At 52.6% G+C, this 25050-nt stretch overlaps 1 protein-coding gene across 1 annotated transcript; it reads left to right on the top strand.

Moving 5' to 3' along the window:
- Positions 1-23258, top strand: ADA (adenosine deaminase). Its single transcript, XM_075166429.1, has 11 exons — positions 1-63; positions 7791-7852; positions 11683-11805; positions 11955-12098; positions 12932-13047; positions 15432-15556; positions 18053-18124; positions 18383-18484; positions 19239-19306; positions 19784-19913; positions 21479-23258. Exons 1-11 carry the CDS (start codon positions 28-30, stop codon positions 21578-21580), a joined length of 1080 nt encoding a protein of 359 aa, XP_075022530.1. The 5' UTR covers positions 1-27; the 3' UTR covers positions 21581-23258.
- Positions 23259-25050: the final 1792 nt, after the last annotated feature.

Below are 25050 nucleotides of genomic sequence, written 5' to 3'. Positions count from 1 at the left end.
CGGAGCGGCGGCGGCGGCGGCTGCAGCATGGAGCGGGGGCTGTGCGTCTTCGGGGACCCCAAGGTGAGGTGGCGGCGCTGCCGGAGGCGCTGGGCTGGGAGTGGGGCGTGCACCGGGGCTGAGGTGCTTTGCACCGGGGCTGGGAGCGGGGCGTGCACGGGTGCTGGGAACCGGGACATGCACCGGGGCTGAGGTGCTTTGCACCGGGGCTGGAAAGCGGGACATGCACCGGGGCTGAGGTGCTTTGCACCGGGGCTGGAAAGCGGGACGTGCACCGGGGCTGAGGTGCTTTGCACCGGGGCTGGGAAGCGGGACATGCAGCGGGGCTGAGGTGCTTTGCACCGGGGCTGGAAAGCGGGACATGCACCGGGGCTGAGGTGCTTTGCACCGGGGCTGGGAAGCGGGACATGCAGCGGGGCTGAGGTGCTTTGCACCGGGGCTGGGAACCGGGACATGCACCGGGGCTGAGCTGCTGTGCACCGGGGCTGGGAGCGGGGCGTGCACCGGGGCTGAGGTGCTTTGCACCGGGGTGAGAACCGGGACGTGCACCGGCGCTGAGGCGCTTTGCACCGGGGTGAGAACCGGGACGTGCACCGGCGCTGAGGCGCCGCGCACCGGGTCATGCACTGGAGCCGGGCCGCCGCACATGCACCCGGGGTGAAAGCCGGGGCGTGCCCCGGTGCTGAGGCGCCGTGGAGCGGGGTGGGAGCTGGGGCATGCCCCGGGGCACGGCGGCTGAGCCGTGAGGGTGTGCCCTGGGGTGTCACTCGGCGGTACCAGCCGGGGTCTGCGCAGCCCCGGCCCCGTGCTCCCCGCGGGGACACGCAGGAGCTGCCCCGGCCATCCCTGCCATCCCGCCGCCGGAGCGGTGCTGGTCCCGTCTCCCTGCCGCGGGGACATCCCCGTGCCCCGCCAGGGTCACTCTGCTCCTCCGGGCCGGAGAAGCGCTGGTGGCCTGGCCAGGGCATGGCTGGGGACGTGGGAAGCCCTGAAGGGTCCAGCACTCCAACTGTTCCCTTGGTCTACTAAAACAAACGTTTTCTCGTGTTTATTTTCTTTTTTGTTTTGATTGGGGGTTTGGCTTTGTTGTTTTATTTTTTGGTGGGATTTTTTTTTTTGGTGTTTTTTTTTTCTCTTAAACATTTAGTTCAGTTATTTCTCAGATACCCGAGATACCATCTTGGTGACTGCTGTCAGAGGGTGCTCCAGTCTTTGGCTTTCACCGTGCACTGTATAAATACATCTCGAGTAGGATCAGACAGTAACATGTTTATTAATCAGATTATAAAAAGTCGAGAAGGAAGAAGATGAAACAGATGTGGTTAGCAACAACCCTGTATCTGATGGAAGATACAGCTGCAGGACAGCTCAGCTCTTAGGTTGTGGTCTGGGTAAGCTGGCGTATGGGGAGCAGGTTTTCTCTGCCTGGCTGCCTTTGGGCTCTGGCGCTGACTGCCAGGCGGGGTTGGGCTTTTGCTGGGCAGCGAGGGGCTGGGGCAGAGGAGACCAAGAAAAGTGATGTGAGGGTCGTGATGGTCCTGCTCTGGGAGAACCTGAGTGGTGGCAACTGTATGTGGCTTTCCCAGGGAAGAAGATTGCCTCCGATAACCCAAAAGGGGTTTTTTTTGCCGCTGTTTGCATCTCCTACCACTGCCAAACCATTTATCTCTCAGTTTGAGCTTGCACCAGAGATGTCTAGCGTAAAATGTCTTGGAAAAGCCTGTGTGCATGGGTCTGATGTGTGAGGTTTCCCTCTTAGGGAAGGTGACCCCTGCAATAATAGGCAAACCTTGATACTGAAATCCAGGGAGCATTGACATCTGCTAATGGTTAAAGCCTTTTTAAGGCTACTTCAATTTTGGGAGATGTTGGCATTTCATCAGCTCCACTAAGAACAAAAGCTGTTGGTTCACCTCAGTGATTTTAAACCTTTGGCTGAGAGAAGCAAGTTAAGTTCTTCTTTCACTTGTGCTTCTTCCTACTTTTCCAGTGTGTGGGAGAGTGGGATGCTGAAGCAAAAGACCTAGGAAAAACCATGCAGGGTTTGAGTGCTAAAATCAGGCTTCTGTTGTCTGGTTGCCGGCAATTACGAGATTGGTTTTCCTGAGTCAGGCAGTCCCTTTCAGTCCTGTGAACCTGCTAAGTCAGGCTTCGGAAAAAAAAAAGGGGTCTGAAGTCAGTTAATGAGCCCTATTCATTCCCCTGGACCCTCTGCCATTGGGAACGATCAGTTTTGTGTTTTAGAGATGTTTCTGGTAACTGGAGCAGCTTTTGAGCCCCAGCTGAAAGCGGGGCCGGGGCTGCCTCCGTGTTTTTCGGGAACTCGCTGACTCCCGGCTACTGCAGTGGATGAACAGGGAGCTGCTGGGGCTGCCGGAGGGCGACTTTGAACCCTGCTTATCGTAGGCCATAAAAGAGCAGAAAAGACTGCCGTTCCTTGGACGCCGACCATCAGCCTCTTCCCTCTCTGCTCCACAACCAGAGCGGAGGCAGGGTCCTTGCTTGCTGCTGGCTCCTCTCCCCGCAGACCAGCCCCGGCTCGGGGGCTTCAGGACACGTGGCTCTTCTGCGGCTCCCGTGTGCCTTGAGCCGCATTGCGGGGGGCAGGATGGGAACGGGGGCTTCTGGGGTCAGGCCCGCACCCTCCCAGCACCTGGTGTAGCTCTGCCGTTGGATGCTTGTTTCCAAAATGAGCTCAGGTCGCGTTGGGCAGGTGTTCCCGCCAGCCCTCCCACGACACGCTCTGTGTGTCACGGCGTTTCGGAGCCTGTCCCTATCCAAAGGGAGGCAGTTGTCTCCGACATGTCCTTCCTACCTGGGAATTGGGAGAGGTGGCCAGAACTGGCTGTAGCTGCGTGTGTCCCCATCAATGGTTAGGAGGGCGCCTGGTGACCAAATCCGGGTGGCGGCGAAGGTGCCCGCGCTGCTGCAGAGCGCTGGCGGTACCCCAGGGGCTTTGGGTGGGCGTCCTGCCCTGCTCCTGTAACACTGCAGCCTCCCCCTGCTTGAGACAGACCTGCCCATCTCTGCCGAGCCGGTAGCACAGGTATTTGCCTTGAATGCAAAACTTAAAAAATAAAAAAAAAAAAGTTAAAAAAATAAAAATAGGTGATCCTTATTGTGGGGAGTGCACGAGGGTGTGCTGAGGATGACGTTTTCATCATCTCATCCACTTCTCGCGCACAACCTGACCCCTTGGCACGGGTCAAATCCTGGTGCCGCCGAGGCTGCACTGAGCTCAGCCGTACCTTACGCAGCGATGCGCCTACTCGTACCTTCAGTGATGCTCTGCAGGCACCCTCTCGGATAGCCTTCCCGGCTCCACTTGTCAAACCTGATGGCCGCAAGAGGCTGGCTGGGTGCTGCGTGAAGCACAAGGACCCTGTTTGTCGCTCCAAAGCGTTGCCTTCTTCCAGCCACGTGCGGGTGCGAGGTCTGTGACTGCTCAGGGAGGGACGTGGCCCTGCCGCCCCGTGGGAGCTGTCCCTGCAGGAGGGTGACGCAGGGCCACCGTCACCTATTAACGGCACCGGGAGCCTCGTGCCGAGGTCGGTGGAGGCTGAGTGGTTGGTGCTGGGAGGAATGGTACTAACGGCTGCTCAGCATGGGAGCATCCTCCTCCTCCTCAGTCACCAAAGCCGAGTATCATGTGAATGCTTTCTCTAGAAAGCAGGAATATTTCTTGCAATGGAGCAGCGGGTGGGTCTTGTAGTCTCCCACATTTCTCTTTTCAAGGCTCAAACCTTAAAGCGTATGACAGATTCGTCTCCAAAAAGCATTTATGGGTGTCATCAGGTTTGAGGATAATACTGTGCCTCTTCCACTCCACATCCCTCTTGATCCACTCCCACCTCTTGCTTCTAAATGAGCGTTTGTGGTGAGTTTAGGACGAGGATAACTTTGCTCCTGACAGCGCGCTTTCGTAAAACCAGGATTTGGGGAACACAGTTCATTCTTTTTGCAGTGATTGGCATTTGTCTTATCTCTTGCTGAATTTTGCTCTCTATTAACATTTTCCTGCCACGTGTATCTAACAATTGACAAATGACAGCTGTAATTACTCTGTTTTACAGTTATTGAGATCAATAGAGTGAACTTTAAATTATCACCTTTTAATATGCTGATTATTAATCCTGGGCAAAGTCACTGCTAAGGGTTTTTAAATGATGGAACTTTAGTGGTGCCTGGAATATCTATTAACATCTGCTGGAAACCATCAAAATAAAAGGTGAGGTTGGTGTTACTTTTACCATGGTTCATTTTATATATTTTATATATAAAATTTTGTTCATTTTATTTATTTTAAAAAAGACTCTAAAACCACCTAATACAGAAATTCCCTCAAGTGCCTTAACTTGGATGGTGCTTTTTGTGCCACATAATAGGCGAACTGAGCAGTTAACTGCTCTGCCACGGTCCACTGAGCAAACCGTAGAGTAACAGAGAAATTTTGTTGGGTTGACTGTAGCTGAAAATACTTTGAATGTTTGGTTAACTTCTTCTTAATTTCACTAAGTTGAAAATAATCAGACTTGATCTTAGAACGGAACATACTTGTTTGCAGTACCTCATTTTGTGTTTGAATTTATTTTTGAAGCTTATTAAGTTTCAAAGAAAACATTACAATATTTTCAGAAGAGGAAAGTCAAGCCAGAGCCCTTAAAACTCCTTTTTTAAAATCCGAACCAACTTGCTGATATCTGCACTAACGAGTCACGTGCTGTGGCTGAGCTAAAACTTTTTTGCATAAAAATGGAAACCGCTCAGTTTGCTCCGACAGCCTTGCTGGGGGTTCTCTGTGCTGAGGACGCACAATTTATGGCCAGTTATGTCTTTTGAACTCATCCCTCTGGCTTTCAACAACTCTTTAGTAAAACTCAGAGATTTTATTGAATTGCACTATGGTTTTTTGATGCACTGGCCGGCGGTCAGTGAACTTGCTCTCAGCTGCAAGGTGCAGAAGAGGGGCTGAAGGGTGGCTACACCGTGCTGAGCCCCCTCCAGAGGTGGTCCTGAGGGTCATCGCTGCAGCTGGGGGAAGAGCAGTGCTGCTGCCCCAGGAAAGCGTCTGAGAGCTCTGCTGTTTTCTCGTTCTTCATCAGAACAAACGTCACCACATCCAGGTTTGCTGTGAGAAAGGAAGGCATCACCGGTCCTGGCATGGCTGAAGGCTCCAGGCTGGTGCAGCCCGTGGTGCTGCTGGGGTCCTGGACCAAGTGTTGAGATCCCTATTTAATCTGTGTGCACAGGCTTCCTCTTCAAATAAACCAGAGGGCTTGGGGTGGGAGACCACGTGTGCGTGGACCTCTGTGTGCCGAGGAGCAGAGCCCTGGAAGAAGCGCTGGGCTCCTGCGTTCACCTTATTTCTGCTTGCTCAGGCATCGTCTCCTGGAGTCACAGTTCAGAGAAAACTCTTTCATCTTTATCTGGGTACTTTCCTGGACTTGAAGCAAGGTCATGTCACCCACTCCTATCTGGAAAAATCTTGTGCTTTGTTTACCCAAAACAAACACGGAGGAAGAGAGCTGAAGTGTAATCTGCAGTGAGCAGCCTCCCAGGGACCTGGAAACCTGCAGGGTTTGCGAGCAAGGTGCCTGGGGGAGCTGAGCTGCTCGGTTGTGCCTCTGCTGATTGAATCCTTATCTAGGGCCTTGGTGGAGACCCTTGTAGGCACACCTTTACTTCTTCACATGAATGTCCCTTGGTCATCTAAATAGCATGGATTAGTTTTCAGCTGCAGAAAACACCACCCCCAAGCACTGAGCTTGAGGAGCTCCACAACTTTTTGGGTTGAACAGCATTGCACAAGAGTTTCTTAGCACTTAGTTTAGGTCCCTCCAGACCCCAAGAAATGCATGGCAGGGGAGGAAGAGCCTGTTGCTGGTGTTGGAGAGGAACCTTGCTCCTTTACAAGCATCTCGCCTACAGTAGTGGCAGAAGGAGGTGGCTTGCATGAATGAAGGACACCACTGAATTTGCTTTCTCATTGATGGAAATATGATGTTGGGATGTTCTTGCAGGAAATGCTTGAGAAGTGTTTGGAGTGAGAAGACCTCAGTAGGTTTGGGTTGCTTGGTTTTTATATCCAGCATGAGTGAGTCTCAAGCCTGTAACTCCATCGGAAGGTCATAAGGGCTGTTGAAAACCTCAAGGAATGGAGCTTGCATGGTTTTGAAATAGGAATTGGAGCTCAAGAGTGGAAAACATGCCAGGCGTCCACATCTGGCAACGCAGATCATGTCCGTAGTCTGTTATTTTATCTGCTGCTTCTCAGGACATTTAGTCCTCATAAGCAGGATTGCGTAACTCGAGGTGGGGGGAAAGATCAGGTTTTGCCCTATTAAAATCTTCATCCCTGTAGATTCAGATCGTGTCTTAAGGGTAGAAGAGGTGACAGGGATATCTTTTTACAACCTGCTAGCAGTGGCGTCTGTGGGGATATTCATGACCCGTGGGCCAGCTGATTGCAACGGTGCAGGGTCAGTAGCTCAAGCTGCCCTGAGCCTGGCCCCTGCATCCCACCAGCGCACACTTCAGTGGTAGCTTCGTGGCCATCCTACCTGAGCCCCGTCCCACCTCAGCAGTGATGGCCTTTTGCAGCAGAAGTGGTCAATGAAAACCCTGACCGTGGGTCAGAAGATGGGTGTCCCTACCTGCATGGCAGGCATCTAGGGCTGTGGGAGGAGGTGGGGATGGGAGCAAGGGCATCAGAGGGCATCAGTGCTTGTCCCAGAGATGGGCATTGCCAGCCCTGCACCGGGAGCTGGGCCAGCGGCATTGAGCTCATGTCAGCTGCTCGTGGATGCTTTGGAGGAGAGCGAAAGGATCTTGAGGTGGACAATTGTGCTTGTAGGGACCGCTAACTCATTTTCCTTCCAGCTCCTCGTAGTTATTGTTTGATACGTATTGCCAGAGGGTTTGTGGGTTTTAATTAGTAGCTCTGGGTGGTTTAGTTATCCATGCAAATGTCCAGTCCTCTTCTGAATCCTACCCAATTCTTACCCTCAACATCCTGCAGCAATCATCTACACAGGAAAATTTGCACAATGTTATAACTAACAAGAACTTTGTGTATTAAGTTGCTGCTCTACAGTTTCATTAAAAAAATAAAATTAAATTAAATATGTATTTTGTAGGTTATTCCATTGCTTAAAAGAAAACAGTTCTGAAAATATGAAGATCAAGCTGAAACGTTATACAGCTAATATTTTCCTTCCCAGTTCGGCTTCCAAATTACATTTGTCATGTTCCTCCAAAAGCCCCAGCTGCCTAATGGAAAAAACTTGCTTTTGCTTTTCTGGGGCTCTTTCTCCAAAATCCATTGTTTCAGCAATAATCGGGAAACAGGGTTTCAGAGTGAAGAGATCTGAGTTATTGTCCCGTTTTTAATGAGTCAAAATTTAAGTGTTTTATTTTGAAACCAACTTGTTAGCTCTAGGGGGCAACTCTTGTTCTTTTTATTTCTTACAGCACCTTGTACCGTGGGGCTGACTCCACGTGTAGGATTAGAAAGCCTCTATGCTCCGATAATACCAAGTAATTAATAATATAGCAGGAGCTGGTTCTTGGAGGTGAAGTCAGTTTTTGTTTAATGACTCTTAGCAAATTAATCAATGCTTAATATTGAAAAATCAACTTTATAATGTTTTAAAAACATTTTTGTGCTTTCTTGTCATGACTGTGTCCCTGTATTGGCTGCATTTATACCCGTGTTAGCACCAGCTGCTTATCTCTAAACTTTTGCTGGAGCGCTAAGAGTACCTCACCAATTTCTCTTTATCTTATTGCAGGTCGAACTTCATGTCCACCTGGATGGAGCCATTAGACCAGAAACAATCTTGCACTTCGGCAGGTGAGTCGCGGGGGGAAGAAAGCTCTGGGAGCCGCAGTCCAAAAGCATCAGTCCCTGCTCCCATGCCTTCTGCTCATCCAATTCTCTGACAGAAGAGCTTGTGCTGGCAGGCTGGGAAAGCTCTCTCCCTTGCTAGGCAGGCAGCAAACCTGGCTGGTGCTGGTCTCACCGCTGCACAGACGGGTCCTCTGGCTGCATGATGTCAGGATATTGAGCACATCCCAAAAGGCGATGTTGCAGCAGGGCTGCACTGGTAGCAGGAGCGTCAGCGAGGTGGTCATCGGTCCCGTGAGCCAGGCAAGCTGAAGGAGCCACCATGAGAAAAGTACAGAAGACGTCTCATCAACAGAGCTGTCTGCCTTTGAAGTGTACTTGGGAAATGGCAGTGTCAGTGTATTCTTGTTTCTTTTTCCACGTTCCTAATTGCAAAAGCAAGTTAAATGAAAGCAGGCTGGGAGCGTCTTCTCAGTGGTGGTGCCGTACCACAATCTTGGGAGGAAAAACCAGCTTGGGTGCTCCTCCCTGCCCTGCTGCTGCGTGCCTTTGAGCCCCAGACTGTCTGCCTGGTGCTAGCAGTCAAGGAGTCGTGCTCGTGGGAGGGTGCCCGGGGAAGGCACTTGGCAGTGACTTAGAGAGGTTGTTTCCTTGACAGAGCCCACGTGCATCTTCTTGCTTCAGCGTAGCTTGTGTGGGTGAGTGATTAACCGGTGTGAGGACCTCGCTCCTGGTTGTAAGCAAAATAAATTTAAGACTTCTTCCAGCTGTCACTATTCAAAAAGCTAGTGGACACTAGCAGGTATCCTCAGATCGAGAAAGTGTTAAGCTTAAAGATTTCAGGAAACAGCTCTTGGGCACAACTCTGGTACTTTGGGGAGGAAATCAGTTCTGAGGAGGATGGGAAGTGGTTCTGGCATCCTGTGAGCCCAGCAGACTCCAAGGCAACGCGATCCTAGGGGGAAATTCTCTAAAGCAGCTTTTTCTGCAGGGAGCAGCCATGCATTTTGCAGTGCAGTCAGAGTAAAGGAGGTGGATCAGAGATGTCCATCTCATTTGTTGCGGGACATTGGCGCAGCGAGCTGAGTCGGGGTTCCTGCTGGTGGGCTGCAGGGCTGGAATACAAGTCCTGGACAGAAGAGTCAGTGCTGACTCCCTGGGGCTCTGCGGGGTCCCTGCTGCCAGTAAAGGACAAATGCCGGTGTAGTGCCCCAGGAGGGTTGTAGGAGCCCTGAAGCCATCTGAGGATCTGTGCCTCTCTCTTGCTTAGGGCAGAAACCTTCGTTGCCCAAGCATGTGCCGAGTTCCCTCTTATTTTTAAATAGCCCTGGCATCCCCCGGCGCTGCCAGCCCTCGGGTGGAGCAAGGCTGTGCTATTCACGGGCTCTAAAACTAGCGCTCACACAAACGTAAAGGCAACGGGGCAGTGTAGGAGACTAGGGGACTGCCTTAATAACCTCACCGTGGACACAGAAAGCTGCTTGTGATCTATTTTTAAAGTTAAAGAGCTGGAAATAAATTTGCCAGGTGGTGGCTGACCCCGTACAAATAACCCGAAGCTGCTGGGATGCCCAAGCCCCCTTGGGCAGTGGCTGAACTCTGCTGTTTTTAGAAGCTTTGGCTCCAATTCTGCAAGGTCTGGGTCAGGCTTTGCACCCCCCCTGCCCAGCCAAAGGGTTTAGAGCCATGGCAGACACCTCCTGGGACTGGGTGTCCCCAGGAGAGGTGCCCTCTCCGCGGTGGGACGGTGTGCGTGGTGCTGCCCGTGGCTGGAGGTAGCTCTGGGCAGGACGCCGAGGTGTCGGCGGGCACGAGCACGTTCCCCTGGGGCAGCTTGGCTGCAGGAAGGCTCCCAGCTGCCAGGCGGGTTGGATGGGGCAGCAGCGGCTCCCAAAGCCATGGTGGCAAGATCCACCAGACCTCCTCAGTCGGAGACCTGGCTCCAGCGTCTCTGCGCTGTGGATCATCATCCCGAAGCGCTGTCGCTGCTGGCTGGCTGGAGGCAATCCTTTGGGAAGCACACGAAAGAGGTGAGGTGTCGCGGTTTAACCCCAGCCGGCCACTGAGCACCACGCAGCCGCTCGCTCACTCCCCCCACAATGGGATGGGGGAGAGAATCAGAAGGGTAAAAGTGAGAAAACTCGTGGGCTGAGATAAGAACAGTTTAACAGGTAAAGCAAAAGCCGCGCACGCAAGCAGAGCAAAACAAGGAATTAATTCACTGCTTCCCACCGGCAGGCGGGTGTTCAGCCATCTCCGGGAAAGCAGGGCTCCATCACACCTAACGGTGACTTGGGAAGACAAACGCCATCGCGCCAAACGTCCCCCCTTCCTTCTTCTTCGCCCAGCCTTATACGCTGAGCATGACGTCATACGGTATGGAATAGCCCATTGGCCAGCTGGGCCAGCCCTCCCGGCCACGCTCCCTCCCAGCCCCCCGTGCACCCGGCAGGGCACGGGAAGATGAAAAGTCCTTGACTAGAGTAAACATTACTTAACACACTGATGTTTTAGTTGTTGCTATCAACTTTATTCTCATCCTACATCCAAAACACAGCACTATACCAGTTAACAGGAAGAAAATCGACTCCGTCCCAGCCGAAACCAGGACATGAGGGAAATGGCTTTGGTGTAGGAAACTTTCCCTGGGCAGGTGGAGGAAGACGTGGGCTGGTTCTTGGAGCAGAGACCGATGTGTCAGTGCCATGGAAAGGGCAAGGCGGGGAGGAAAACTGATGCCTTGGCAGTAGTGAACGTCCCCTGCCGAGTGCCAGCATCTGTGCAGATTGCGTGTGAAGGCGGAGCGTGGGGCTGCTTTCCTTCCCGCCCGAGCAGGGAATGAGCAATGTGTGCTGGGCCCAGGAGCGGGGTCCTTCGGGCTGCTTCCCTGCGGATTGCTCGTCGGGACAGCTGCTGGCATCGGGACGCTAAAGCTGTCTGTGGTATTTTGTCTCCGTTAGCAGAGAGATCTATCAATCGGCTGTAATTCGTTGTGGCAGGAAGGAGGATTAAAAACAAATGTCTAGTTATTATTCCTAATTTAGGTTGGCATTCATGGGGGGGGCAGAGCGACAGCCTGTGGAGTGGGGGTGGCGGAGCCTGCCGGGAAGCGTGCAGCATCCTTGGCTGGCAGCCCCCCTCGAGCCCGGCTGTCACCCCACCGGGGACACCTCCACCCACCCGGGACTCCAGGTCCTCCAGGGACAAGCTTCTTCCCTCTTGGAAGAGTTTCAGTGGGCTTTACCACCTCCATCCCTTTGGTGAGAGCCGATTTTGGGACTGCTGTTTGCTCCTGCGTGGGAGGCGTCCCCATCAGAGAAGATGCCGCCGTGATATTTGGCTCAGGAACCGGCTCGCTCGCAGGAACTGCCGGCATTAAACCCCTGAGCTACGACACTTTTGCATGCGTGATTCTGTGCCTGGGAGCGTCTCCACGATTTTTCAAGCCTTTAAGCCTGCATAAGTGGAAATTAACTTTTCTGAAGAATTTTGGCAATTCTGCTGCTAGGACTAGGAGGTGCTAAGGAACAACCCAGAGCCCCTTTAGATTAACTCCTTCTTAAGCTTAAAATGTGCTCTGGCTGTGTTCCTGCCAGGTCAGTCTGGGCTTGTATTTCGATTTGTTTGTGCTTTGCCTGTATTTTGGATTGCCGCCCTCCCCGCTGAGATTCAGGGCTGCATCTGCGAGGAGATTTTGGAAGGACAACGTGTGCTGTGTCTTTTCTGTGAAGAACTAGAGGTTAATGCTGCCAGCTCGGGACGCGATTGCTGTACGAAATGGACTGTTTAAAAATGCGATAGCCTTCCCCATCAGTAACGCGTGGTTTCATTTCCAGGAAAAGAGGGGTTCCTCTCCCTGGCAGCACTGTTGATGACCTCCTGAAGCATGTCAGCTACAAAACACCACTGACACTTACCCAATTTCTAGAGAAGTTTAATCACTACATGCCTGCCATTGCGTAAGTACCCCGCTTTTTGATTTTTCCCCCTTAACCCTTGGCAGGACCCCTTGGCTAACGTTGCTCAGCCTTGGAGGTCACCTCGCCCGTCCCCAGTGTGCCCCGAGGGTGACGAGTCCCGGTGATGGGTCCCACTGCCGTCCCTGCAGGGGTGACCGCGAGGCGGTGAGGAGGATCGCCTACGAGCTCGTGGAAATGAAAGCAAAGGAAGGTGTCATCTACGTGGAGGTGCGGTACAGCCCTCACCTCCTGGCCAACTGCCGCGTGGATCCCATCCCCTGGGGCCAAACCGAGTGAGTGAGCCCGCCGTGCCGGGGAGCCGGTGGGTGGCCAGTCAGGCACGGAGAAGCCAGCGTGCGTTCAAAGTCTGGTGTAACCAAACCTCCTCTCTCCGCCAGCACAGCAAGCGCCGGCACTCCTCCACCTCTCTTCCCCATCGATAGGATTTTTCCTCTTACGATATCGCTGCGTGCTGCTGTGTTTTAACGTCCCTTGCTTCGGGCACCTAATTCTGCACGTGCAGAGCAGCTGTGCCCAAACTTCTGGCTCAAGCACTCTCTGTGCAAGGGAAAGCAGCATTCAGATGTGGATTGCCTGCCCGTGAAATGTGAATTTGAGCTGGCAGAGACAGTGGGCAATGTTGGAGGGGGCTGGCGATCCGATCCCTTCTTTACCCGTCATCCCCACTATGATGTGTGCCTCTGATTAAATCCGTGCTGAGCTCTGTGGCCCCTTGCAAAATGTGCTGTGGTGGGCGTTGAGCCCCGTGCTCCTCCCTGCCCGGCTGCAGGCAGTTGCGTGCCCTAATGAGATGCTCTGGCAAGGAGCGGGTTCCTCTGCTCAGGCAGGATTGGCATCCAGTTCCCCAAGGCTTTTCGAAATCTTACTATCATCTTTGCATGCCTTTGTGCCCGATCTTGTAAATCTGTGCATGGCATGGGTGTAAAAAGTGCTCTTCAGCTCTGGGCAGTCTCGTCGGGCTCCTCTGGATGTTAAGGCGAGTGGGACCCTGGGCAGCCTGGGTTTTGCATGGGGTGTCCCGTGGGGATGCCAGGCTGGAGCTGTGGCTCTGCCTGCTTCCCTGGTGGGCGTCCGGCCTCCCGCTGACGGCTTTTCTTCCCTGCAGGGGAGACCTCACTCCAGACGAAGTCGTTAACCTCGTAAATCAGGGACTACAGGATGGAGAAAGGGATTTCCGCATCAAAGCCAGGTCTATTCTATGCTGCATGCGCCATATGCCAAGTAATGTATTGCAGCTCCCCTGCTGCTCTGCTCCCCTTCCCTGACGCGTGGCGGGGGGTGACGTCCCCTGGGTTCAGGTCCCCGCAGAAATGCGGGGAAAGCCCCGGTCCCGTAGCCCTGGGTCCGATGTGGGACCAGACAGTGCTGAGAAGGAGAAGTTTTTTTTCTTGGTGGGGGTCCTCTGCTCCCTTCGCTCTGGGGAAGGGGTCAGCTGGATGCAAGAGTGGGGGTCTGTGGGTACAGCCAGTACGTGAAGGGTCTTGCTAGAGAGGCAAAGCGGGCTCTTCTGTCCCCTCCTGGGGGAGGTGTGATTTCTGCTCATACCTCACTCCTGCCCAAAGGCTGGAGCTCTTCTTGGGCTGGTTGAAGCCGTTGCCACAGCGAGCGGTTGCATCTGCCACGACTGTCTGGTGGGTCCGAGAGCAAACAGTGACGGGAGGAGGACCAGGCGTGAGATCTCACACTTTCCCTGCTCATGGTCCTGCTGCTACAGCAGCCTACTCCTTCACCAGCCTGGACCGTAGGTCAGCCAGAGAATCCGCTGGCTGCAGTCTCTGCTGGTTTAAGCTGAAAACACAAGTAAAATATACTTAAGTCACATGAATAAAATGTTTTTTATAAAATCAGCAGCTCTGAACTTCATCGGTAACAGGTGCTGTGACCCAGAATAGGAAGAAAACCTCATTTCCAGTGTTTCATTGGGCTGCTGGGTTCTGCGAGAATCTCCCTTTAGGGAAAGATGCAGTCAGAGCAAGATTGTATGACAGTAGCTGTTCTCTGTGAAGACTTTGTTATGAATATCTTCGTATCTGACAACAGTTTTATGTAGGCTTAGTAGGGTAGATGGTGGAAAGATTTTTGCTAATGAGTACACGGTTAATTTGTGTCTAGAAATGTGGAAAATTATATTGTTGGAAACTGGGAGATTTGAGAATGCATTTTTTTCCTGCCTGCACAATCAACCCCAAACAATACTTTGAAAACTTGACCCTTAAATTTCTGGTTTCTAGGAAGAAAACGTTTTTCTTTGTAGAAACTGGAAAGCTGTAAGGCAGTGTCATACTTGTGTGCAGTTACAGTCCCTGCCAAGGCACAAGCGGTAAAGGCAGAAGGTGGCGGGAGCACCCGAGGGCGTACGCAGCGTGCGCTTGCACAGCAGGAGGGATTGCTCGTGCAAACATGAGTTGGCATTCTCATGGTCCCAGGGCACCAACCCTTACCCGGAGCCAGTGATGCACTCGATGCAAGAGCCTTTAGCGCTGCATTCGGGATGTGCTGCACAGCAAGAAGCCACCCTGTAATTTATGAACTGTTGAGAGAAAGGCGGAGATGCTAGCCAGAAGTAGCTCATATTAAACTTGTTAATAAAATAATGGCTCTACCCCAGTGAGTTGGAAACTGATGAAAAAAGAAGATGAAATTGCACACGTTTTCTTATGTGTTCCTATGATTTTGGGATTGTGTGTACACAGCAGATACCTGTTAACTATTAACACTACCGTTTATCTCTGTTTATTGGCGTTTTTGCTTAGGGTAAGTGCTGTATGAGCTGGTAGATGCATGTCCTTTCTCAGAGGTTATCCTCTATCCTGATCAGAGATAGCTCTGAAGTAGTTGTTGGCCACTTGTTGCTCTCTTTCTCACTGATGCCAAAAAGATAAAACTTTGCAAGTGTTAAAGGTCAGCCTTTCAGGAGGCTGACCAGCTCCTTCCCACCAGGAGTAGCATCCATCGTCTTGTCTGGGGGAGTCGAGGATGCTCTGCAGCAGGGCAGGGGTTGTACAGGGACCCCCCCAGAGATCCCTCCCAGCCCAAACTCCTCCGTGACACAACACATCCGACGGGCCGGTTCCTCCCTTTCCCCCTCCTTGCCCAGCCTGGGACAGGGTGAAAGCTCAGGAGCGAGTTGAGGGATTTCTCCCCCGCACCGTGTTACAGCAGCGGGGCTGTGCGGTTCAGCTTACCTCGGGCCCACTGCAGAGTCACCACCGTGTTTGGAGGTTTTTTTCTGTTTTCCTTTTTCTTTTTTTTTCTGTTTTCTTTTTTCTTTTTCTTTTTTTTTTCTGTTTTCTTTTTTCTTTTTCGTTTTTTTCCCCTGCTGAAAGTGAGCAGAAAACCATCATTAGAGCAGCTCTATAGCTGCTAAATGCATTTGATTTCCCTTTGATTGACGATGGACTAATCAGTTGGCAGCTTTTATTTGCCTGAAGATGGCAGACCTTTCTAGAAGTTTGTTAGCTTTCTTTTTGAGCGTCAAATTTTAGGAAAGACCAAAGAAAATAGCTCTAGCCTTCTAGTTATATGACCAGGATTTGTTTAGAAAAATGCTGAAGGTGCGACTCTTACCGATGCTTTCTCCTCAACCCTGGCACTGTCTCTTCCAGGCTGGTCTCCGGAGGTGGTGGAGCTCTGCAAGAAGTATCGAAACAACTCTGTGGTGGCCATCGACCTGGCTGGGGATGAGTCCCTGAAGGTGGAGAATTCCTCCGAGCATAAGAAGGCTTATGAGGTTTGTTAATAAGCTTCTTAAAATAAATTATGAGAAAAACATATATTGAGGGGACGTGTGTGAGGGGACGCGCAGTCTGTTATTCAGACTGCAAACAGCTGGGACAGCTTAAAAATTCGTTGCAGCTATTAAAAACTTTCTGTTAAATAGCACAAGTATTTGTTTATATTTCCTAAATGATTAATGGCAGGCATCATTGCTTAAACATGGCCTCAGAGCTGGAGCTCGGCACGCTACCCCATAGCACCGAGTTCAACGTGAGCGATGTGGAGCCCGTGTCCGCCCCGGCAGCACCCCGCTGCTGTCGGCTGGGGTCTGCCCCTGGGGCTCGGCAAAACCACGGCCAAGGGTGGAAGAGCCTGGCCTTTCCAGTCTGGCAGAAATCGCCCCGAGGAGCAGAGAAGCAGCTGCACATTGGAAGTGCTTTTATCTGATCATCTCAAATGCAAATGCTGGAACGGCTTCAGGAGCCTGATCTGAGACTCTCGCTAGACCTCAGCGCTTTGCAGGGGCTGGCAGGGGAAGCTTCTCGCCTCGCTCCTCTTTGCTGGTGGGAGTTTGGGGTTGTTGGTTCCCTGCATCAGGGGGAGAGGAGGTTGTGCACCATCGCTGCTGGAAAGGACGGTGGTTTGCAAGCAGTGCTCAGGGCTGAAACAACACAGGGCTTTCTCGGGGTCTTTGCCCCCATCAGCGGGAGCCGATACAGGGTCCACTGGTGCTGCTGTGCCACGCTGGATGAACCCAGTGGTTATAAACTGAGACGCAGGCACGGGCTTTTATTAACTGACGGGCAGGTGTGTCTCATCCTGCCCTGGCGTGCCAGCAGTACCTGGGTCCAGACCCCTCCGTCTGAGGGATGCGTCTCGTCGCTGTGCCGGGGGCTCGCTCAGGCTCTGAGACGCTGAAGCAAACCCCGCTCCCGTCCGTCGGCCCCTCTTGGCCTGCGTGGCAGGGAAGTACGTCCCCAGAAACACTGCTGCTACGCTCCGTGGGGTACGGAATGCATCCAGGGAAATTGGAGAGACTTGTGATGTCCCTTGGGCAGGCACCTTCTGCCTGGGAGCTCTCGGGGCTGCTGGAGGGGAAAGAGCAGATAACGGTGAAAACTCGACTGTGGCTGCTGGCTGCAGAGGAGCACCGGGAATTGTAGAGCCAAGGATCCTAGGACCAAGGAAGCAGGGATTCCTGGAGGAGAAGCCAAGGGAAGCACCACGTGTCCTTGGACAAATGGGTTGAAAAAGGGATTAAAGCACTCCAGGGAAGGTATGCCCATGGGTGGACGTCAGACACGAGCTCCATCCTGGATGGAGGGGCTCAGGCTTTGGCAGCCAGGAGGGTTAGTGGGGAAGGGTCCTGGTGTGTGTGCTCTTCCTGACCCCTCTGCTTGTATCCCCGGCTCCTGTTGGAATAGTTCTGGATGCCTGTCTTGGGAGTGGGGGGTGAGAGTTTCTGGTTTCTCTTCATCCTGTGTAGAAACAAGTGGAAAATCTCTGTGCTGGTGTGAGTCTGTCTCTCTTCTTGGTCTGGTACTTCAGCCAGAGGGATTTTGTTATTTTAAAAAGTGTCAAAAATTAGCTGTTTGGGCAAAATCAACACTCTCTTAAATGTAGGGAGCACAGAGTGTCTTTCAGGTTGATGCACGCAGGGCTTTTCTGTAGACATCCCAGGCAGAGCCTGGCCTGACCTTCGCTAGGTCTGGGTGTGCAGCGCATGAGGAGCTGAAAATTAAGTAACTTGAAAAAAAATCATGAGTGAAAAGCCCTGAAGGAGTGGCTGGGAAGAGCGTCTGCTGCGAGATGGGGCTTGCAGCCTGCCCGCCGCCGCCGGCTGGGTGGCCCTTCTCCAGCAAGGCAGGAGCCAGGCTTGCCTGGAGGCTGCGTGGCTTCCCAAAGCCCAGGTGATCTGTGGCCATCCTGGCAAGGGATTTTTCAGAATGGCCATGGAGAGCATCTCGAAATGCCCCCAAAGCTGCACGCGCAGGGTCCTCCCGGCTGGACTGCCTCCGTCCCCAGCCAGGGAGGGAGGTGCTCGATGTCTGCCCTGGGGTGCTTCATCTCTGCGCTGGGGGCTTTTAAATTCTTCCGCTTGGCTGCAGCTGGACAAAAAGGTCTAAGTTTCAAAGACAGGAATTGCTGCAAGGTTCATGCAGAAGGGCAAGTGGGTGGAGGAAGGCGAGCTTCGAGCTTGCTGCCGTCTGGAGAGGAGACAGCGGTGAGCTCACCCGGTATTAAAAGACACTGGAGGAGTCTGGCTGGGCTCCAGGGGAAGGTAACCAGGCTTTCTAAGTTTCTCTGCTTCTGGCATCACTGAGCTCTTCTCTCGCAGCCCGTGCTACAGCAGAGAGCATGCAACTCTCGGGGTGCAGGGCTCATGGTTTGGGGGCTCTTCCCGCAGAGCCCTGTTGCTTGCTGTGCCCCCGAGAGCGGTGCCAGCCCGGGGGTTTGCTGACCTTGCTGCGGGTGATGGGACAGGAGCATGTCCTCCCTTGCTTTGCAGGAAGCTGAAAGATGCGGGATTCATCGTACTGTCCATGCTGGGGAGGCCGGCCCGCCTGCCATGATCAAGGAGGTACGAGGAGCTGCCGGCTCGGGGCAGGGGTGGGAAGTGCCCCTGCATCCCCTGCACCGGGGAGAGAGGAGCCCAGGTCCCCTCCGTATGCATAGCAGAGCAAACATCGGGGACCCAGGCAGAGACCTGGCCCCGGCGGCTCAGAGAAGGATCTCCCCGGGGTGGCGCGGGCTGCACCCGTGGTGGGCAGGGAGCTCTGGGCAGGCAGGAGCCGAGCTGGTGCTCGGAGGCTGTACGTGCTTTTCCTGTGCTCTCTAGGCAGTTTATCTCCTGAAGGCCGAGCGCATTGGCCATGGCTACCACGTCCTGGAGGACCCCGAGCTCTACAAGGAGCTGTTGAGAGCAAAGATGCATTTTGAGGTAAGGATGTGTGGTGGGAGGGTGACAGCCAGGTAGCTGCTGTCTGAGTGGAAAATCAGCCCTCGCTTGGGCTGTGCTACAGCCCGGGACACGACCTGACACCCGAGTGCTGACCACGAGTATGGTGGCGTTGCCGTTGAACCTGGATGGCCAAAGCTCCACAGCAAAAATGGTGGTGACACCTGGCTGTTTGCTGGGACCTTTGCTGCAAGCACAGCAGCTTGCAGGAGGTGTGCAGCAGGGAGAAATGGATCCTGTTCTGGCCGAGGATAAATTTTGGGCGGCTTGTTCACTAATTTATATACTTCAAGCCTGCCGGCTTCTCCTCCTGCAAAGCGGGCTGCTGTACCGGAGCCTGTCTGGGTGGAGGGTGGAAGTGCCTGGGAGTTACTGTGCATGGGCAGATTTCCTTGGCTTTTCCCCAGAATGGGTGTATCCAACGAACAGATGGAATATATAGGTATATACTTGATGCCAGTGGTTTCTTAGCTGTGGTTGACACATGGCTGGTGGCTGACTGGCCATGGGAAATATCCCACCGGCTCCTGCCGCTGTGGAAATAGCGGGCCGTAGGCTCTTCGCATCCGTGTCCTGGGACATGCACGGCTCCATCGGCGCAGCGCTGAGGGGTAGCTGTGAACAGAGCTCTAAACCTGTATCTGGCTTTACCAGCATGCTCAGCTGTCCGCGTACACAGCTGTGGTTCAGACCTGCGTGGCTAATTCTGGTTTTCGTGTTTAACTCCCCCAAACAGGTCTGCCCTTGGTCCAGTTATCTTACTGGAGCATGTCTTCCGGACTTCGGGAAACACCCCGTAGCACAGTAAGACTTCTCAATTAAGTGCAATCTTAAATAACCAAGATTTGGGTTGACTATAGCTGCTTTACAAAGCTAACGCGCATCTAACTGCTTTGGCAAATGTGGTACATCCTCGCTCTTTAGCACAGAGGGGCCCGGTGGAGGGGGTGCGGGGGTCCCTCGGGGAGGCTGTCCTGTCCCTCCTGCCCCTGCTCTGAGCTGTGGGGCACGAGATGCTGCGCGCCGGCTGTTAGCCCTAGTTTGTGGGTGAGAGCTGAGGTTGCTGAACCTCTAAGCAAGAGACACCCCGATGCTCTGCTCCTCTCTCCACTGGCGAAGCAGACGGGTGCAGAGCGGCGGTGGGACAAGCCGAGCCCTGTGTTCGTGTCCAGCAGTGCAGCTGCAGGGACAGCGGCGAGGGCTTTGCTTTGACCCTGAGAAGTGCACGACCAGTGCCATGGCCGGTGTTTTACCCACCGGTTCAACCTCATTTCCTTACAGATTTAGGAAGGATCGCGCTAACTATTCTATAAACACGGATGACCCCCTCATCTTTAACTCCAATATTGACAAGGATTACAGCATAGTGAAGGACTACATGGGCTTCACTGAAGAGGAGTTCAAGAGAGTGGTAAGTCGGCCTTGGCTGGATGCTCTGCAGATGTCCTGGTGCAGCCCAGAACAACCTGCTGTTTCTCGAATCATAGAATCGTTTAGGTTGGAAAAGACCTTTAAGATCATCAAGTCCAACTGTTAACCCAGCACTGCCAAGTCCACCACTAAACCATGTCCCTAAGCGCCTCATCTACACCTCTTTTAAATACCTCCAAGGATGGGGACTCAACCACTTCCCTGGGCAGCCTGTTCCAATGTTTAACCACTCTTTCAGTAAAGAAATTTTTCCTCATGTCCAATCTGAACCTCCCTTGGTGCAACTTGAGGCCATTTCCTCTCGTCCTATCGCTGTTACTTGGGAGAAGAGACCAACACCCACCTCACTACTTTTCTTTGTAAGCTGGAGAGTTTTTAATGGAAATCAGAAAATCTTGCACTGACCTTGCAGGCACGAGGCTGAGGGTGGCTGCTGCGCTGGCTGGAGGGAGGTGCTGGGAGCGCTGCGGGGTGTGGAGAGCCGAGGTGGGCTCTGCAGGGGCTGCACCGCTTGGGCTGACTGCTTTGGGCAGAGTGGGAACTGTCCACGGACGTCCTCATAGCAGGTCTTAGCAGTAAGGAAGGAAGATGCCTGTTGCTTTTTTTTTCCGGATTTGGAATTGCGGGTAGGTTATTTCAAGGCCTGGCCCAGAAATTGGGAAGATTCAGCAGGTACGAAAGTGCTTGCAGTTTTTGCATGTGTAACGTGAGTGTGCAACACCTGAGCTGGAAACAAAGTGACTGCTGGCTTCGCTTTTGGTGCACGCAGTCATTTCGGTGTCTTGATTACATCCTCGATTTTCTAATTACTTACTCAAGACAGAAAGACAGGATAACAGTTTGACTAACCTGGTTACCAGGGGAAGCTTTCCTGGTTTGCATTTAGAGTCACGCTCGGCACTTTCACCTACGTGTCTCCCAAGATACTTGCTTGGATCGGGAAGTGCAGGATGCACTTTACAAGGGAGCATCAGTCCTGCTCTCAGCGCTGGCTGGAGGAACAAGTCCTGTTCTCCTACAGATATCACTGTCTGGGTCTGGAAGAGGGAACAAGGCCAGCCCTGAGCTCTGGGATCCTGGATCCACAGCTTTCTGCTGCCAGCGGTCCTCTCCTGCTCTTGCAAAAGCCAGGTTGTTCCCGTGTAATAAAAGAAAGGTCCCAGCACAAGACATACAAGCAGGTTACATTGCCAGGCTGCGTCCCAGCAGTGGCACATCGGGCTGCCACCACCGCTGTGCTGGGAGAGGCTCTTGTCCAAAGAGGAGCTGGGAGTGTAGGAGCAGGTCTAAAGTGCACATCCTAAAAACTCCAAAGTATTTAAAGACCTTTACTTGTGCCTGCCTCGTTCCTCTTGGGACTGTGGCTAGTGGTGGGCAGAGCAGTTGCCCTGTAAAATGAGGCTGTGGAAATGAATCTTGGAGTGGAAACTTTACGCTTTCCCTCGCCTGCGGCTGCTCAGAGCCAGATGTTGGGATGCGCACAACCACGTGTTCGTGTCTGACGTGTCTTAATGTCTCCCTTGTGTTCCCCCTCTGCCTCCCCAGAACATCAACGCAGCTCAGTCCAGCTTCTTACCTGAGAAGGAAAAGCAGGAACTGCTGGACACGCTGTATGAAGCCTATGGGATGGTCCCCAACGCATCATGACCCATCCCTGTGAGCCAGCCTGGAGCGGTGCCCTTCTTCATGCGTGCTTGACTCTCTGTGCTAGCGGGAGCACCGGGAGAAGGTGCCGGAGCGGTCTCTCTTACTGGCACCCCTGCGTTAACCCTTACAGTGCTAAGCAGAATCAGGCTATCACATCCACCTACCTATACCCCCGCAAACTCTCTCCCAAATGGACATCCAGCTTCCTATCTTGCTGTTGTGCAAGCAGACTGAAACTGCCTCCTGGCCTGACTCCCTTCTCCATCTGCCAGTCTTTCTGTACTGCAAATGCAAACAGAAGAACCTCCCCTGCTTTCTGCTTTCCTCTTCCCCTGCTTTATCTGTCCTGCCCCACTGACCTGCCTAGCCCTTGTCTGCACCTTTAACTGTGACTGTGGCCTGGGTTAATCTTCACCTTTCTAGGAAAAGGGTGTGTTAGTGCTGACAGGGAGTGAGCAGGCACGGCAGAAACAGAGGCTTTATTCCCATCTGTGTGGGTAGGAAGGTTTGGCCACAGCTGTATTTACCCAGGGTTAGTCTTGTACTAACAAGACTGCAACAAGAACAAGCTGGAAACTGGTGCACTTGCCCGTGCACAGGTCTGAAGGGCATTGAAAAAAAAAAACAAACCAATTTTTCTGGCGTCCTTTCTTGGATAAGGGCTCCTGTGTATCAGGCCTCCCAATGTCACTGCCGCAGAAGCGCACACCTTGGGCTCGGGCTCCAGCTGTGCTCACAGCTGGCCATGGCCATGCTTACACACGCATAGGAAGTTGGAACATATTTTTACCATTTTGGGCCAAAATCTGCCTTCTGGGACTTTTCCCAGTTTTGTACTCATCCTGGAGAATTCCTGTGAACTGCAATTTGCTCTTCCTCTATCTTTGTTTAGGACTTGGAAAAACCATGATTGATTGATTGCCTGTTTTAACCATTCTGCCCTCTTCCTGACTTGATGTAATCCTTAGGCACTATTAAAACTGAGTAAGTAAATTAATAAGCTAGGGCCCAATGTCACATATTGACTCAGGTCCCATCTGAATTGCTTCTCTCACTCAACCACAACACTGGCTAGAAGTCAGATCTTCAGTTTGGTGGAGAATTTATACAGAAATATTCACCAAAATTCCTAAGCGATTTTGGTGCAATATAGTATTTTTACTTAATATGCAATAGAACCATGCATCCAGAGAGGAGACCATCATTTTCTTACGTGAGTGTGTGGTGTGCTTTAGCATCCCAGGTGTCTGCCAAGATGCTTACTCCAAAGATACTGTACCAAAAAGTTGCCTTGGACAAGGGGCTGTGGTTACCATTACCATGGACAGTGTGTGAGACTGGTCCAGTCTCAGCCAGCAGCGACTGCGTGCTGGGAGTATTTCCATTCTTTCTGGGCTTCCATATTTGTCTTCGGAGTAAAACATTCATCTCTGAAGTATGTGGTGCGTATATAGACCTATATATATATATATATAGATAGATAGATGGATATGAGAGAGTGAATTTCTTACTTTTATAAAGCAAATGATAAAGCATCACTTTTAAGAACATGGTTGCAGTAAGAACCAGGCTTTTTTGGGTAATTTTTCTGCAAAAATTGTTTCTGAAGAAGAATTGCTTGTTTGGATTCTGAACAGTTGATTGTTAATCCTGTTTAATAAAATAACAAATTTATATTAAAAGATAAATCCTCTTGCCTTTCTGTTCAAGGGAGCCTGTTAGGAACCGTGGTCCGTGGTCCACAACGTGAGCCATCGTAGCCCTGCTAGAGCACGAGGGTTAATCGGTCGGTGTGATGGGGGCAGTCCGATTCCTGCCTTCTCCTGTTGCCGGGCCGGAGCACTTGGAAAGTTAACGCAGGGCAAGCCAGAAGGAAGGTACCCCCGCTCCCGTGCTAGACAGGCAAGTTGGACTTAGGGACGCAGGTTGCTCCAACCTCACGTGTCCTTTTCCCTTCGGGAACCAAAGGGACACGTATCTCACCGGTAGAAGCGGCAGCACCATCACTGTGTACTCTCGCTTTTTTCAAGCACGTATCAAAAATAGTTTACAATACTTTTTTTCCCCCGTCTCCTGAGTTTTGCACAGTCAGTTGATGCTAAGAGGCAGAAGTGGTGCAGCCTGGGCTGCTTGGCTGGACTGCACTGTCAGCTCAGCAGGGGAGCGTTTGCTGAAGGACTTTCTGATCATTTAGTGCTCAGTTAGAGTTTCGGGAGGTCCGGCATGCCCCTATGTTCAACTGAAATGAAGGGCTCGGGGCATCCGTGTGCTCAGCAGCTTTGCAAGTCAGGATGTGGCTGGATTAAGCCAGGTCTTTCAGCACAATCGGCGACGGCAGCTGACCTGGCTCTTTCACTTGCAGGGGGAACCTGATGCCTCTCGCCTGTCCGCTGAGGGTAGCTGGCCAACGGATCCCTAATCATCTGCCTAAATATAATTCTGGAACAGATATTTTCTGACCAGGGAGACCTAAGATTAGCCCATGTTTGACTGCTGGAGGTCTTGCGTGGTGCACAGTCCCTCTGCATTGCCTTTCGGCTTGCTTTGTGTGTGTTAGATGAGCCAAAAATACTGTTCAGTGGCAGTGAGGAGAGCTGGAAATGGGACTTAAAGACCCAACTGTGTGGTCAGCCAAGCCCAGGAGCTACCTGCTGTTTTGCTCCCGAGCACGGGGAAACGGGAGCAGGCTCTTGGCCGCCGTCCGGGCACAGAGCTGCAATAGTATCCAGGCAGCTCCGGGAGCCGAGCTGGTTTGCAGCTGCCAAAGGAGCAGATGCAGCCGCTACCTGGCTGCCAAATCCTTGTTTCCTGTGGGGGCTGGAGCCATGGACATCTCTGTCCCGGCCCCCATCGCTTCCCAGAGGCCCACAGACAATTGTCCCTCTGTCTGGCAGCCGCTTCTCTGCTTATTTATAGTCTTGTTTTCTCTGATAAATCTCAAACTCGTAACATACAGTTCTTCCCTAGGCTGTCAGGGTGATGCTTGTCCTTGTGTCACCGGTGGAGAGTATTTCTCAGGCCAGCTCTGCCTTGTCCCTGCCCTGGCCATTGATCCCAGCCGGGCTGTAGCTGCCTCCCGCAGCTCCGGCAGGATCGGCTCTGCCCGGGCTGGGTGAAACACCAGCGATGTCCTCGTAGCTGCAGAGGGAAGATGCCTCTTCCCACCAGCACCTCTTCTGCTGGTGTCTGGGCTGCTCCACCCAGTCCCAAGCCAGCCTTGTGCTTGACTTCTGGGGTAGCAACCTGGAGGGGAGCCGTGCTCCCACGGGGGGATCATAGAATCATAGAATTGTTTAGATTGGAAAAGATCTTTAAGCTCATCGAGTCCAACCCTTAACCTAGCACTGCCCAGTCCACCACTAAACCATGTCCCTAAGCACCATGTCTACGCATCTTTTAAATACCTCCAGGGTATGAAACACCCGTGGGAAAAGCGCTGCCTGGCAGCAAACCCGGGAAAGCGGGGGCAG

Source organism: Calonectris borealis, chromosome 17 (assembly GCF_964195595.1).
Source record: "Calonectris borealis chromosome 17, bCalBor7.hap1.2, whole genome shotgun sequence".
NCBI lineage: Eukaryota > Metazoa > Chordata > Aves > Procellariiformes > Procellariidae > Calonectris > Calonectris borealis.
Note: the sequence above shows the minus strand (reverse complement) of the source record. Positions and strands in the feature narration are given on the sequence as shown.